The 15707-nt window shown below is 40.8% G+C and overlaps 1 protein-coding gene and 1 long non-coding RNA gene across 2 annotated transcripts in view; one reads left to right on the top strand and one right to left on the bottom strand.

The window, feature by feature from the left end:
- The window catches only part of LOC6036601 (sodium channel protein 60E), a 396931-nt gene that overhangs the window by 337647 nt on the left and 43577 nt on the right, over nucleotides 1-15707 (top strand). The window contains 1 exon segment of the mRNA XM_038261893.1: nucleotides 15497-15705. Within this exon segment, the coding sequence (XP_038117821.1) occupies nucleotides 15497-15705 (209 nt within the window).
- On the bottom strand, nucleotides 6116-7213 carry LOC119769445. Its single transcript, XR_005278359.1, has 3 exons — nucleotides 7083-7213; nucleotides 6604-6677; nucleotides 6116-6522 (listed from the first exon to the last, which is right to left on the bottom strand). It is a non-coding gene; the product is annotated as an uncharacterized LOC119769445 (long non-coding RNA).

The raw sequence follows: 15707 nt of genomic DNA, 5'->3' as shown, positions 1-15707 counted from the left end.
GTTCCCCTGGATGGCCGTCCTAGTTTCCGATGAAGACTTTTGCATGGGAACTCTGATCAGCAAACGCTACGTCCTGACAACGATACAATGCAGCCGGAATCCATCACCATATCAAGTCAAGCTGGGAGATTACGACATTCTTCGTGACAGGGATTGCAACGTTTTTTTTTTTTTTTTTTTCTTAAAAGCTTATTTTTATTAGGTCCTTTTAGACATTTAAACATCAGGTTGGGACCGAGGGTCAATCATTCAATAATTTTTCCTAAATTCTAACTGTCAAAGCTGATAAACTCCAAGAGGATCGAATTCTCGGCATACTGTTTACCGATTGCTCGAAAGAAAGGTACCAGAGGTTCCACCATTGCTCTGGTCGGTCCGCTCATCGTCGACAGAACCAGCTCCACGATGCTGGAAAACGGAATCCGCATGCCGGCGGACTTGATAGCCTCCTTTTGTTGAATAGGAACTTTCACTTTGGTCATCTCCTGGTGTTTCCTTGTTGAGCCTACCGGAGGGAATGCTTGGTTGAAATCTTCCTTGTCCACTAGGAGGGAAGTATCCTTCAAAACTCTTCCAGTTTTGTCGAGTTGGTTGCGAGATTGTTCCTTCTTCTTGCGATCTCCTCCTCCAGGGCGGAATGTCAGCTCTACACCGGCTGACTCCTGTTCCGGTTCTTCGTCTGAAAGGACAGCGTATCGATTCTCGTTCCTGGTTGTAGCTGCAGCCGATTTGACGATCTCCGCGAAAGATCGCTTTGAGCGCCTCTTCAGTTCCAGCTCCAACTTGTCCGAACGTTCCCTGTACTTGGGACAGGAACGAGTTTCGTGTGGAGCCCCTCCACAGAGCAGACACTTGTTTTCCACTGCCTGACATTGCTCGTCCTGATGCTTCTCACCACACTTGCCGCAGACCTTCTTGTTGTAGCAAAAAGACTTCGTGTGACCCAATTTCCGGCAATTCGTGCAGCTCATGACCTTGGGGTGGAACATTCGTACTGGTAGTCGGAGTACCTGGTCAATCAGCAGGAAATCCGGCAGTGCTGTTCCGGCAAACGTAACTCGGTACGAACTTGATGGAATGAACCGTTTGTTCGCGCCCTCGCCCTCCGAAGTTGCCATCCGTCTGACTTCGATGATCTGGACTGTCGGCAGGTTCCTTCGCTTGAACTGGCCAACTCCGTTCAGAATCTGTTTCGCTGTCAGTCCTTCCTCGCTCACCACTCCGTCGATTTCTACCGAACGTGCTGGAATCCATGCCCGGTACTCGACGCAGAATCGCGGATCACAAACGATGTCGTTGGCTTCCTTCGGATTGTTGACCACAACACGGAGTTTGTTCTGATTCAGCTTGGTCACGTTGGTCACTCCGGGGTAATGCTTCCACAGGTCGGCTGAGATCCGCATCGCATTCAACGGTTTACACTTCGGCCGGAAGTAAACAATCCATTCATCCCCTTGGCCGGCCAGGTACTTGCGAACGCGGGGTGTGACATCCGGATCGTCATCCCAGTCATCCTTCTTGTCCGTCGCCGGTTGCTTCTCTGGTTCAAACCCGTCCGGTTTCTCCCACACACTTTTGTTCGTAGCTTTGTTCCAATAGAACAGCCTCCCTTCCTTGGTCTTTTGGACCGTCCAATCACTTCCCGCCTCCGCGGCCGCCGCCATGGCCGTCGGCGAAGGTAAACAAAACACCGCCAGAAAACGCGCTAAAAATCACGACCGCTCACTGTGAGCGCTGACGAGAGAGTGCGAGGGATTGCAACGTTAACGATCCGACGGATTGTGCTCCCTCGACTCGTTTATATGATATTGAGTTCATTGTGCTGCATCAGAGTTACAGTCGTGAGACCAGACACAACGACATTGCCCTGGTACGACTCAAGACCGAAGTCTCGTTCGATGGTTTGTGGAATAATCATCTCTGAATGAAACGCAAAGTGACCAACATTTCATTTTCCAGATCACATCCAACCGGTTTGTCTACCCGTAACTCCTCAGTTACAGCGTATGACCTTCACAGAGTTCACCATCGCCGGTTGGGGAGTTACAGATCAAGTGGACAATTTGGCCTCGATTCTCCAGAAAGCAAAGGTTCCGGCGACAGAATGCAATACCCACAGCATAGCCCGAAAGAGATTTCCTGTAGATTCAGCTAGCCAAATTTGTTTGGAACTAGTGACGTCGGACGGACCTATCGCCTGCATTGGAGACCTCGGAGGACTGCTGGGCAATACTGTGCAGTTTGACAATGGGCTTCGTTTTGTACAGTTTGGAGTGGTGTCTTACGGGAAGGCTGCCTGTGGGAAGAGACCGTGGATTTACACCAACGTGACGCACTTCATGCCGTGGATCAGAGCACGGGTATGAATCTTCAAGCAATTTCAATATGGCGACTTGTATCAGAAGAAAGTGAATCATTTTCGCTAGTTCTCACTGTTCTGTGTTCTGCGTACACGTCCGCAAACATAGACCACACACATACTAACGCAAAGCGCCACAAAGAGGCAAAAGGTGATTACGAATATTTTTGACACTTTCGTTAAAAATATGCGGTTTTGCAAAAACAAATAACAAAACCAACTTTTAAGTGTAGTTCGACTGCCAAACTTGTAATTCATTGCTGATTTGTTTGAAAATTTGTTTAAAATAATAAGTTTTTTTGCAGCACTCATTTTGGACGGACATTTCTGTTGTCACCTTCTGGTTCCTTGGATTGGCCATGGATAATTTCACAGTGTAATAAACAGGGCAGCTACCACCACGTGGCGCCACTGTTCCGAATGAGAAAATGATACAGGTTTTTCAGACGAGTTTCAATCCCGTGATCAGAGCGAATTTGGCGGCGTGAGGGCTTAGGAATACCATCCTCAAAGTAAACAATATTGAATAAATTATTGTAAACACTGTTGGAGTTCCCGGATAAACAATAACCATTTATTGCTCATAAAATGAAGTATAGTAACCATTTGTGAAATGGTTATGTTGAGGGTTATTTAATGTCAAGAGAAGGTGGAAGAATCTTACCAACCATGTTATTACAATTTCTCCAATAATAGTCCTACACTATTAAAAATAAAAGTAACGATAACCATTCGGTAAATACTTCCCAAATAGTTGTCATCTATGCGGGATGTAATTCGATGCTGAAGAGTACACGCAGAAAAATAAGGCATATTTGAATCAACAAAATATTTTGTTAATTTGAAAATCAAGATTTTTGTTGAATCAACGCTAAACGTCAAAGCAACTTTTTCAAAACAACAAAAGATTTTCGTGGAATTAAGAAAATCAAGATTTGTTTCAACGCAAAATCGGCGTTGATTATATTCAACCAAATTTTTGTTGAAACAAACCTCGTACAGGCTGATTCTACAAAACATTTTTCTGCGTGTGTGTGTGTGTGTGTGTGTGTGTGTGTGTGTGTGTGTGTGTGTGTGGTCCAATCCAATACCCGCTAACCGGTAGCGAAATTATGGGAAAGTATAATTTGTATCAGACTGTGTACATGCCGAATGCTGATACAGCTTATCTCAGTCCCGGGTATTAGTATTAGGTGGTGATAGCCCTCGCGCTGCTTCCAACGACCCATTTCAGAATGACAGAGCTCCTTGCGGTCCAATTCCGAGGTCGCTGGGCATTGTTCGGCCCCGCCTAAACATAGAAGCAAGCATCTGAAGGAAACTCGATCTATATTTAGACTTCCAATCCCCTCAGGCAAATCAGGGATCAGCGCGTATTTAATAATATAAGAAGAAGAGATAACATGTTTCAACACTACGGATCAATTCACTGCTAGAGAGTAAACCTTCTGATGGCCGACTGCTTAGCGTCCCAGACCACCACCAATCCAAAGGTGTGAGTTAGAATCCCACCTGATTCATTTTAGTTTTTATTCATATTCAAATTCCTGATTCCAAATTTCAAAGGTACCGACCGGGATTTGATCCCTGAACCTTCTGCTTGGGAGACAAAAGCCGTAACCATTAAGCCACGGAGCCGGTTGCTACAAAACATTTTTCTGCGTGTAAGCAAAAACTTTTAACATTTTCACATGCACATTTTATAAGGTTTTTTCTCTCCACAATAAGCATTTTTGAACAAAGTTAATAGCTATTAAAATAAAAAACTTTAATTTACATGACTTTTCTTATCTTTTATTCACATTCACAAAACATTGAACATTTCAGCAACATATTTAAAACTAATAAAAACAGCAAAAACAGGGTAAATTGGCCTTAAACGGGCCTTTACGCAGATTTCCGCGGGTTCTCACTATCACCAATCGAATCCTCGGATTTTTTACATTAAAAAAAGTCTCGGTTGAAAGTTCTAATTGGGTCCTAAAATGAAGCTTAGATTGCTGATATTATTGTTTACAGCGATAAAACTTATTTTTCTGAGTACAATGACCCTTTGTACGACCACAAAGAGTTTAAAATGGATTTTTAAATCAATTTTGAAAAATTAATCTCGCGGTCCTTCTTGACAGAAAAGCTCCTACTTGACAGCTCGTTCCAAGGGGACCATAGTTAATCCATCGAAAAAATGTTGTCTTGTCAAAAAAAAAATTGCATTAAAATGAAAAAAAGTGATCAGAAATGGTTTTTAATCGTGTTTTATAACGTTGTACATAAAAATTGACATAGGGCTTTAGTACCCAATTGACCGGCATTAATTAAGTCCGTTTCTTGCCTCGATTTTTCCCACTGTGCGACGGGTGAACTTGAAAAAAGGATACTTTTGACTTTGAGTGTACAAAAAAACGTTAAAACGGTTATAACGCCATCTTCCTAATAGTCCTCATCAATACCTACAACTTTGCCAAAGACAAATTAGAAAATTCCTTCTAATGTTACAGATTTGCGAATCCCAATCTCATTCCCCAGACCCAACAAAAATATTATAGTCACAAATGGAAAATTTGGCGCAACGTTTGCAATCTTTTCGAGATTATTTTGTGGGGTTGATTCGCGTTTGAACTGAAGAAAATTTTGATAACGCCTAAATGTCTGCAATTCGCAACACATTGAAAAACGCCTAAAGTTATGCTACACTCAGCGAGGCGCATACGCACACGTGGGGATCATTCACTATGACGTACAAATTGTAAAATCGCAGAACGGTAAGAAAGTTAAAATCGTTTTTAAAATTAAATAAATGTTTTGAAATGAACGCAAGTACCTAAGTGATGGCTGACAAAAGTTTGAAGCATGATTTTCTTTATGGAAAGAACGTGTATTTCCATCAGCACTTAGTGGGTAGTTCGAATACAGCTTCTACAAAGCGTTTTCAATCAATTTCAAGTAAAAAGCAAAAAGCTTAATAGCTTGCTCGATGGGCAAGTTTCCATAAAAATGCGGGATAAATTGTTTTAATAATCAGAGTTTGCCTAAAAATTCTAAAAGAAAATCTGTGCTTGAAAAAATATTTTGCAATGAATCTGTTTAAAAGCTTAAAACGCATTATTTTTTTATTTTTTTGTTGTTTTTTGCCGTGTGTGTCCACAGAATACAACGAAAAAAGGCAAGGATAAGCATGTGTTTCTATCTGAATCTAATGCTGGCTCATCTGCACGTTGGATTATTACTTGTAACCTTATAACAAATAGGTAGCATTTTGTGGAAGCGAGAAAGCAGTTTTCTAAGTTTTACAAAGTTAGGTAGTTGTTTCTACGATGAAAAAGGCAAGAAACTAGAAAAAGGCCAAAATCTTTTAAACTGTCAATCAAACGTGCTTTGCAAAAGAAAAGAAATGTTGCTACCCATTAGCGAAAGTGATAACGTTTTGCACGATACTAACACACTCACATCAAAATCTTTTAGCGACCTTGAGAGGAGTTATGCGAAAACCACGTTTTATCAGTTGAAGTTCAAGGACAAAACACTGAGAAGATTCTGATAGCAAAATTCTGTCGAAACTTTTCCATTACGAACCCACTCAGAATCTGCACTAAACCAAGCAAGCAAGCCATGATTTCTTTTCAAAACTCGAAAGCACGTTTTTTCCAAGCCAACCATTTACGATCGAAGCAAGCGGACGCCGGAACTAACCAAAAACAAGAAAATTTTCCACCACCGGGCACTTTTCTCTTTCTCGCACAAATAAAAACGCACGTCTTAACTTTCATTTTTTGCACATTCTACCAACGCCCTCGCCGGAACCTCCGGGACACTTACCGCCGCCCTCATCAACGTGGGCGAACCTGCGCCTCGGGGAAAAGGCGTGCGTTTGGCGGTTTTTTATTTGATTATTTTTTAGGGAATCACTTTTACAAACTACTAAATGCACCACTTCTAGATTTAACTCTCTCTCCCCCCAACTGAACTTTGCGGCTGCCGTCGATGCTTTGCTGATCCGCTCCCTCCGGAAGAGGACTCCAGTCCCGGATGGGCTCGGACGTGGCACCCCATCAAAGTGGCCACGCGGCCAGGCCGTTCGGTTCCCTCTCAAGTGGCGGCGGTAAAATGTGCTTTTTTCGTGTGTTGGTCCTTAATACTTAGATGAGGACACACGCACTGGGGTCCTGCGGAAATCGAAAGAGAAAAAAAAGAGCAATTAGTTTCGGGAACCGGTTTGGATTCGGAAAAGGACGCCGGAAACTTACCCAGTGATCTACTTGGACCTCGCACGCATCTTCCTGCGCTTACGCTTCAGCCTTCGCATACGCTTCTTACGCCACTGTGGAAGAGAGAGAAAAGGTCATCGTTAGTTCGGGGACCGGCAGCCGGAACAAGCAAATATCGATTTTCTAGGTTAGGTTTTGGCTGGAGCAGCAAGTGCATCAAAAAGTGCGATTTTCAGCGGAACACGTTGGAAATCGAGCGGAATTAGCTGATTGCTTGGATTATTGATGAAGATTAGCACTAATTGAACACTAAAATCAATGGAATTATCATAAAAATGCTGAAAGCTTTGCACGTGGAGGACGCCATTGCAAGTTGGAAGAAAAATCCCCCGTTTTCAACGCAAATCGATAAAACTACACAAGCTCCACTTAATCAAGATTGTTTTCCACTAAAATCACCACTTTTCAAAGCACTTTAGCACAAGTTTAACCACCAGAAAAATTCACTAACACTTTACCTTAGCTCTCATCTTGGGATAGGCAGTGAGGAGACAACTACGTCTTCACTGCTCGACACACGACGAATGAAAGAGGAAGTTTGTGAGGCCCCAGCTCGTAAGGTTGGCAACGACGCCGGCGCAGTGTGACGTTTAAAATGGCGCATTTTGACGTTCGCATCGGGTAGCACTAAAAGGGCGCAAAAGGCCGTTCAAAAATTACGTTATTCGGGAAAAAATATTACACGCCGCGCGGCATTTCAGAACGTGCGGTAGACATTGTTGCCAAAGATTTTCTGCACTTTTGGTGCAATAAAAAACATACTTGGCAACAAAACGAGGCGATTCGAAGAAAAAGATCAACACAGACAAAATGACCAGTATGGGATTTGACCGAGGATTTGACAGCACGCATTTGCCGAAAGTGCGGCGCGTCGTTCCGAGGCTAATTTGCCACGTGTCTTTTTCGGGAATACGCGCAATATTCAATATTTACACTATCGAGAAATTAAAAGTGAGAGTGTGTGCAACATGGAGTTAAACTTTCTATGAAGTTGCTGTGGTTACCACTTTGAAAGGTTTAACTCCATGTTGCACGTACACACTCTCACTTTTAATTTCTCGATAGAGTTATCTACGTGCGCATGTATTGCGTGTACGTACACAAAAAAGATTGAGGTTAAATTTTGTACTCGCTAGCAAAAGAGCAATTCTCTACGAAATCGGTCATTTTTCTTAAATTTTATTTTTTGTATTTTTTAATCCGACTGAAACTTTTTTGGTGCCTTCGGTATGCCCAAAGAAGCCATTTTGCATCATTAGTTTGTCCATATAATTTTTCATACAAATTTGGCAGCTGGCCATATAAAAATGATGTTTGGTGTCTTCGGCAAAGTTGTTGGTATGGATATGGACTACACTGAAAAAAAAGATGCACGTTAAAAAAAATGGCGATTTTTATTAAAATTTTTGTCAGTAAAAATTGATTTGCAAAAAAAAACTATTTTAATTTTTTTTTTTATTTTTTGATATGTTTTAGAGGACATCAAATGCCAACTTTTCAGAAATTTCCAGTTTGTGCAAAAAATCTTTGAGCAAGTTATGAATTTTTGAATCAATACTGATCTTTTCAAAAATTCGAAATATTGGTCGCAAAAATTTTTCATCTTCATTTTTCGATGTAAAATCAAATTTGCAATCAAAAAGTACTCTAGTGAAATTTTGATAAAGTGCACCGTTTTCAAGTTAAATCCATTTTTAGGTAACTTTTTTGAAAATAGTCGCAGTTTTTCATATTTTAAAATTAGTGCACATGTTTGCTCACTTTTGAAAAAAATATTTTTGAAGAGCTCAGAAAATTCTCTATATTTTGCCTTTTTGAACTTTGTTGATACGACCCTGTTGCTGAGATATTGCAATGCAAAGGTTTAAAAACAGGAAAATTGATGTTTTCTAAGTCCCACCCAAACAACACACCATTTTCCAATGTCGATATCTCAGCAACTAATGGTCCGATTTTCAATGTTAAAATATGAAACAGTCGTAAAATTTTCCGATCTTTTCGAAAAAAATATTTTAAAATTTTTTAAACCAAGACTAACATTTTGAAAGGGCGTAATATTGAATGTTTTGCCTTTTTTAACTTCATATAAGGGTCATTCCATCTGAAGCGGAACAGCACTTGAAAATTACCATCTCCGATTCTGCTCAAATTTGGCAGAGCTGTTAAGACTATCAAAACATGCAAAATCCCGAATTTCATCCAAATCGGACCACCCCCTCCATTTTTGTACCCTCCCAAAAAATCGACTTTTTGGCGATTTTTGAGCGAAACCCCTGTCTTGAAACGGCGATAACTCAGGAACCACCAATCTTAGAGGGTCGGTCTTAGACTCAATTTTGAAGGAAATTGGACGTAGAATAAATTTATGTGATCAAAATTTAGATTAAAATATGTTTTCTACCTGTATTGCGCAATTGAAAACTTTAAATGGCCGTATCTCAAAACAGCCCTATTTATTTTTTGAATTTGACCTCACCATCGTATTCCCCGTCCGATTTTACATAACAATCACTTATCGACAGAAAGGAATATGTTTCGTTCCAGAGATATCGAATTTTAAAGTTTTGAGTATTTGAGATTAGCTACACTCGCCGCCTCTGCTAGAAGCACTCAGGCGCGCTGATGAATAATTACTACCTGGTGTTCTGTAAGATGAATCATTTTTATAATTTTATACGATTTTGAGATAATCAATACCTTGAACAACCTATTTTTTGTTTAAGGAATATTTATTGGGTAATTTTCAATGCACTGTTTTTCCTGATCACAGAGTCATTGAACCATATTAGGTAAAATTTGAACTTTGAATATTTATTTGCAAATGCTACAGAGTTTTAACAATACAATTTTCAAAAAAATATCATTTTTCTATTATTTTTATATTTTTCCTAATTCCTCATTCCTTCCCATTTTATCAAATTATTTCTTTTATTTGAAGTGAGAACAAATGTAGAGCTGGCTGTGGTAGATGAAATAACTCTGTGCGGTAGCAAAATATTGCCATTCAGCAATAACTTCAAAAAATCTGCCTTACGGTTTGAAAGGTTGATCATATAAAACCGACTTTTATATTGTGAGCCAGTTTCATCTGAATAATTGACAGCAGCTTTATCGTCTTTCAAGATTTCTAAATGATTGACAAACAAAAAAAAAAGAATATTGTTCGGACGGTGTCGAAATCAACACAACTGAATTTGATCTTAATCAGTTAATAAATCAGATTAATCTTTGTGATTTACTTACATTTTTCAGTTTTATACTTTCCGGAAATCCTCTTGCTTAATCATGCTTCACGAGAGTTTTAATCATGTTAATTCATAATTTTTAACACTATAATGTATCGTACACTTTTTCTTAAGTGTTTCTTACAAGATCAATTGCAATTTCCTGCTAGCTCTGCAGGAATTCCATTCTTGGGCTATCGATTGGGCTAGCACACAAATTCACTGTATACTTTTTTTTTAATTTAAGATTATACAGCAGTTTCCTACAGTGGTGTACATTCAATATTTGCCTATTTTGTTAATGATTATTTGGGATGAAATCTTATTTCAATAAAAGCAGGTAACAGTTATTGATCAGCGCGCCCGAGTGCATCTAGCAGAGGCGGCGAGTGTAGCAGATGTAGGTAATCTCAAATACTCAAAACTTTAAAATTCGATATCTCTGGAACGAAACATATTCCTTTCTGTCGATAAGTGATTCTTATGTAAAATCGGACGGGGAATACGATGGCGAGGTCAAATTCAAAAAATAAATAGGGCTGTTTTGAGATACGGCCATTTAAAGTTTTCAATTGCACAATACAGGTAGAAAACCTATTTTAATCTAAATTTTGATCACAGAAATGGATTCTACGTCCAATTTCCTTCAAAATTGAGTCTAAGACTGACCCTCTAAGATGTGTGGTTCCTGAGTTATCGTCGTTTGAAGATAGTGGTTTTGCTCAAAAATCGCCAGAAAGTCGATTTTTTGGGAGGGTACAAAAATGGAGGGGGTGGTCCGATTTGGATGAAATTCGGGATTTTTGCATGTTTTGATAGTCTCATCAGCTCTGCCAAATTTGAGCAGAATCGGAGATGGTAATTTTCAAATTTGCATTTTTTCTTGCACACTTCAGGTGGAATGACCCATAAACTACACAAAAATGTATGGGGAAAAACATCGTTTCAGTAATTTTCTGCTAGGTGGCGCAGGTCTCGCCCAAAATTGTCCAAGTGTGAGATTCTTGTAGGAAATTTAATTCCCTACAACTTTGTCGAAGGGTGCAAAACAATCCGAGTTAATCCTGATTTTTGGTGATTTTTCTAGAAAAAAAAAATCTTATATACTTCCTATATACCCCTTGTATACTTTCAAGTATATAAGCCGATTTCTTTTCATCGCATTGCTAATAACTCATCAGGATCAACTCGGATCGTCTTGCACCCTTCTACAAAGTTGTAGGTAATTAAATTTCCTGCAAGAATCTTACACTTGGACAAATTTGGGCGAGACCTGCGCCACCTGCTGCAAAAATCCTGTAGCGATGTTTTTCCCCATACATTTTTGCGATTTTCCCCATATAAACTTCAACGATGAAAAGCGACCCCTTAGTCTTAACCGATGTGGCTAAAATTGGCACTGTTACTTGTTTTTGCCTAAAGAATCGTTCCAGGGGGTATCTCTTGCGATTTTCCGATATTTTAATTTTTTCTTGTCACCCTATTGAGGCATGAAAATTGCAATAGTTTTGCTTTTTTTGTATTTTCTATTTTTTTAACCAATTGAATGACACTGTTGGAAAATTTTACTTTGTGTTCTCTAATATTTAAATGATGAAAATGTAAAAAATACCTATAATTTTAAAAAACTTAAACTGATTGATATATGTATGTCACAATTTTTATGTCTGAAATATATATTTTTCTAAAACACACTTTTTACATTTAGCCCGCAAGTTTATGTGAGCTTCAAATTTATTTTTGTGATGACCGATCTAACCTGTTTTTTTGATTCAAAACAAGGAAATGTTTTAATCAATCAAAACCTAACTAATTAATTGAGAATGACACAAACTTCTTCCGCGCAACAAAAAACTGTTGCGTTACAGACATCATCCCTGCTGGGGACGTATGATCCAACTTAAGTACCTAAAATATCACGCCGAGGCCATGCGATGGTAACTCGATTTAAAGATGCGCGACGGAAAGGGCGCGTGGCTGCAAACCTGCCACCGTTCCGGCTAGACGAGCACGTGCCACCGGAAATCCGGGTCAAATACGGCATCCCGCTTCCGTCGTCGAGCACGGAAGACGGCACGTGGTTGGCAACTATTGTGTGCGCGGAAATTTTCGCACAAATTCCGCGGTACGGGCCCCTCGAAGCGACGATGTCGGCGGACTTTGTGTCCGTGAAGACCTGGCGGGAGGGGCACGTCAAAAAAAGTTCCATTTACCTGCTGATGGACACGCGGATCACGGACAACATGACCACGCAGCAGGACCTGGGAGAGCACGAGCGGTGGAGGAAACTTATTTCCTCCATTTTCTATGTGGGGAAGGGGAAAAGTGGACGGCCGTACGCCCATCTCCACCGGGAGAGGTCCGATCGAGGAACCGACAGGAAGCTCGGTCGGAATCTCGAAATCCGAAGCGCGCAGCGGGGCGTTGTTTGCCAGCAAATGTTTCATAACATTATGCCGGCCGAGGCGTTCAGCCCCGAGGCGGCCATTATCGACACGATCGGCAGACAGAGCTTGACAAACCAACAGCGAGGGACCTATTTCGGGGTAACGGACTCTTGGCACCCGGAAAAGAAGTCGCACCTTGGCGTACTGCTGCTATATAAAGCGATGCTGATCTTTTGACAAAGAAAAGTTTTATCTGCAGTGTGAACCCAAATTTTTTGAAGACGTGACATGCTAGGAACTTAAATCATACGTCCCAAACAGAGATGATGTCTGGAACACAACAGTTTTCAGCTGTCCACGTTCCATTAAAAATATATTTCTTTTTTATGGAAATTGTCCTCGATGGGGGGGGGAGAGGGGGTGGCTGAGATTTTAAAAAAGTGCACAAGTTGTTTATGGAAGATCCCTAATGTGTCGATCAGACTTTCATTAAAGACCAATTTGGTAGGATATTGGCCGGTGCCCTGGGAGATGTTCTCAGGGGCCCCATGGGGGAGCATCATACTGGTAATAAAAATGGTAATTTTTACAGTATTGACCTGGACCTCCACAGCCTGGAGTGGCCTTCATACCCCTACTATCTAAGATACATTTCCTAGTTTGAAAGCTTTAAATCTCTAGGCAAGCGGGGGGAAGAAGAGGTGTGCTCTTGGGTGTGCTTTTCAGAATGCCAATTCGCGATCAAAAGCTCCATAATTCCGACAGATGGCGCAAAGCATCGAAGAATGATGATTCAAATTTTCGCTGTTTGGTTATATAGGAATGCAAACTTAAAATTGAATCTACAGCTGTTAGAACAACTTTCGAGAAAAAATTCAAGTAGTACGAGTGTAAACTTTTTGCCCTCTATCAATTAACGCAATAAAAAAGACACGGAAAAAAATAATTTTGAAAAAAAAATTGTTTAAAATGATAGAGCATCAAAAGTTAGCGAAGTATCAGCTCGAATTTTTGCTCAAAAGTTGTTTTGAACGCTGGAATTTAACAAAACAGAATTCGCATACATAACCTCAAAGGGCAAACATTTCAATCGACATCCTTCGCTCTGTTCTGCTACTCAACACTAGAGGGCTTTTGTTAATTTGATTTGGTTAACCGCGGTGGATTTTCTTGAAATAATTCAAACTGTCAAAATTCCACCACATTGATCGCACAAAAATCTGTGGTAGAAAAGTATCCACCGGTAGATGCTTTGGTGGATTTTTGACAGTTGGAATTATTTCAAGAAAATCCACCGCGGTTAACCAAATCAAATTAACAAAAGCCCTTAGATGTCGCATGTCGTTTAGCTTATGAATGCCAATATTTGGTGTGCAGATATTTTTTGCACCCGGGACTCGTGGTGTAGGGGCAAGCGTGGTTACTTCTAACCCAGTCGGCTTGGGTTCGAACCCAGAAGGTCCCGGTGCCAAATTTTGAGACAAATTTGTTTGATCCACGCCTTCCGTCGGACGGGGAAGTAAATGTTGGCCCCGGTCTAACCTAGAGGTGTTAGGTCGACAGCTGAATCCAGGTGTAGGAGTCGTCTTCCTGGGTCCTGTCCCGGTGGAGTCGCTGGTGTTCAGAATCCAAAGGTCGTTAGTTCGAATCCCGGGGTGGATGGAAGCTAAGGTGTAAAATGAGCTTTGCAATTGCCCCAAACAAGCCTTCGGACACCTAAGTTCGAGTAAGAATCTCGCAATTGAGAACGAATAATTTAGATTTAGATATTTTTTGCACAGTCGAAGAAATTGGTGCGAAACTACCAATACCTGTTTCAATCATTGGCAGCTCATTAATTTATTTTTTTTTAAATTTAGATGTAGGACGGTTTTAATTTATTGATTTATGATCATTCAAATCCGCCATATTTATATCAATTCAAGCTCTTTGTCAATACCGCGCCGCACGACGGCGTTCCGCGATGCGGTCTTTTGGAAAGCACGTGGTTGAATGGAAAATCATGCCAATTTTTTTGCGCAATAGTCGGTATTTTATTTTATTTCAATCACTCAATTTCATTACAAGCATTTTTCTTTATAAGATTGTTCTTTATTATGCTTGATCAAAAAATAATCTAATTTTGCAGAATCTTATTAAAATTTCTTGAATACATTTGAAAAATGATCGAGTGACAGTGACATAAAAAATCCTTGAAAAATGTCAATAAAACCACTTTGAACAGCTTCATTTGATTTATTGTTGCTTCACGCAATCAAACGGTTGCTCTTTTCAAGTACGGACTTCACGGTCTGAATAGGTATGCCTTATGAACACAGGCTCGGAGTGTAACAGAAAACTTTCCGGAACAGTCGACTCCGTTTGAGTGCCGATGGAGACCTTCTGCATCGACTGCACCAAAAAATGCGCCCGGAGTTCCTCGTCCTTCTTCCAGAACCCCTCCTGGACCCCCGCGTATCTCTTGCTGCAGCCTGTGAGGCGGCAGCTGAGGGCGCGGCGCATAGCAATGGATCTTCAGCGGTGACGAGTCCGGAAGTGGCGAGACGTTCGAGGGAGGCTAAGTCGGCACCTCGACCTCTTCGCATACCGCGATCTTATGGTTCCATCTCGGTGGACATCTAAGCGGTGCACAAATCGCAGTCGATGTAACCTGTTTGCGATATGGAAACACATTAGATGCTATGTGTGATAATTGTCTATCAGAAAAAAAACCCTGTGCATAAACCACTTTGAAGCCGTAATGCGATGAGGAAGTATTCTACTTCTAATGAACTACAGGTTTTCGCTCTTTGAAGTACATATTCCAGATCAGCTAATTTTTTGGTGTTTTCAGGATCAATAACCAATGCACTAATGCAACAATGGTTAGGCTCTCTGTCATATTTTCCGGCTCTCTAATCTGATCCGTGCGTAAACCTCCGCACGTTATCGTGAAGGATCCAAAGGTCCAGTATCTTCATGAACTGCATCGAACTCTGGAAATTTTCTGGAGCTGATTCAGATACTGTCATAATTATGAGTTCAGTTAGTCAAGAGTTAAGATCATTCTCCATCTGATAGTTTTTTTTTAGTTCGGGGTAACCATACAAATCGCCTTTAAGAAGGCTGTCGGAATAGCCATTTATAAGTACCATGCTTTGGTATTAAAAACGATCTGGTTGTAATCGTGACGCGTTTGCATGAAGTCTACCATATTATCATAGGTTTTGTGAAGCCTTGAAAAAAAGTGCTAACCTCATAATTCTCTCTTTCCATTTTCAGACCTTCTGCGTGGTGTCGAAGCGCTTCCGCAAGAACTACATCCACCGGTTCACCGGGACGAAATCGCTCTTCTGCTTCACCCCGTGGAGCCCCACCCGACGTGCCTGCGTGTACCTGGCAACGAACCAGTTCTTTGACTACTTCGTAATGGCCACCATCCTTTTTAACTGCATCTTCCTGGCGATGTCCGAGACGATCGAGGAGGCGGAGT

Source organism: Culex quinquefasciatus, chromosome 3 (genome assembly GCF_015732765.1).
Source record: "Culex quinquefasciatus strain JHB chromosome 3, VPISU_Cqui_1.0_pri_paternal, whole genome shotgun sequence".
In the NCBI taxonomy this organism is placed as follows: domain Eukaryota; kingdom Metazoa; phylum Arthropoda; class Insecta; order Diptera; family Culicidae; genus Culex; species Culex quinquefasciatus.
This window is presented reverse-complemented; position numbering and strand designations above follow the sequence as displayed.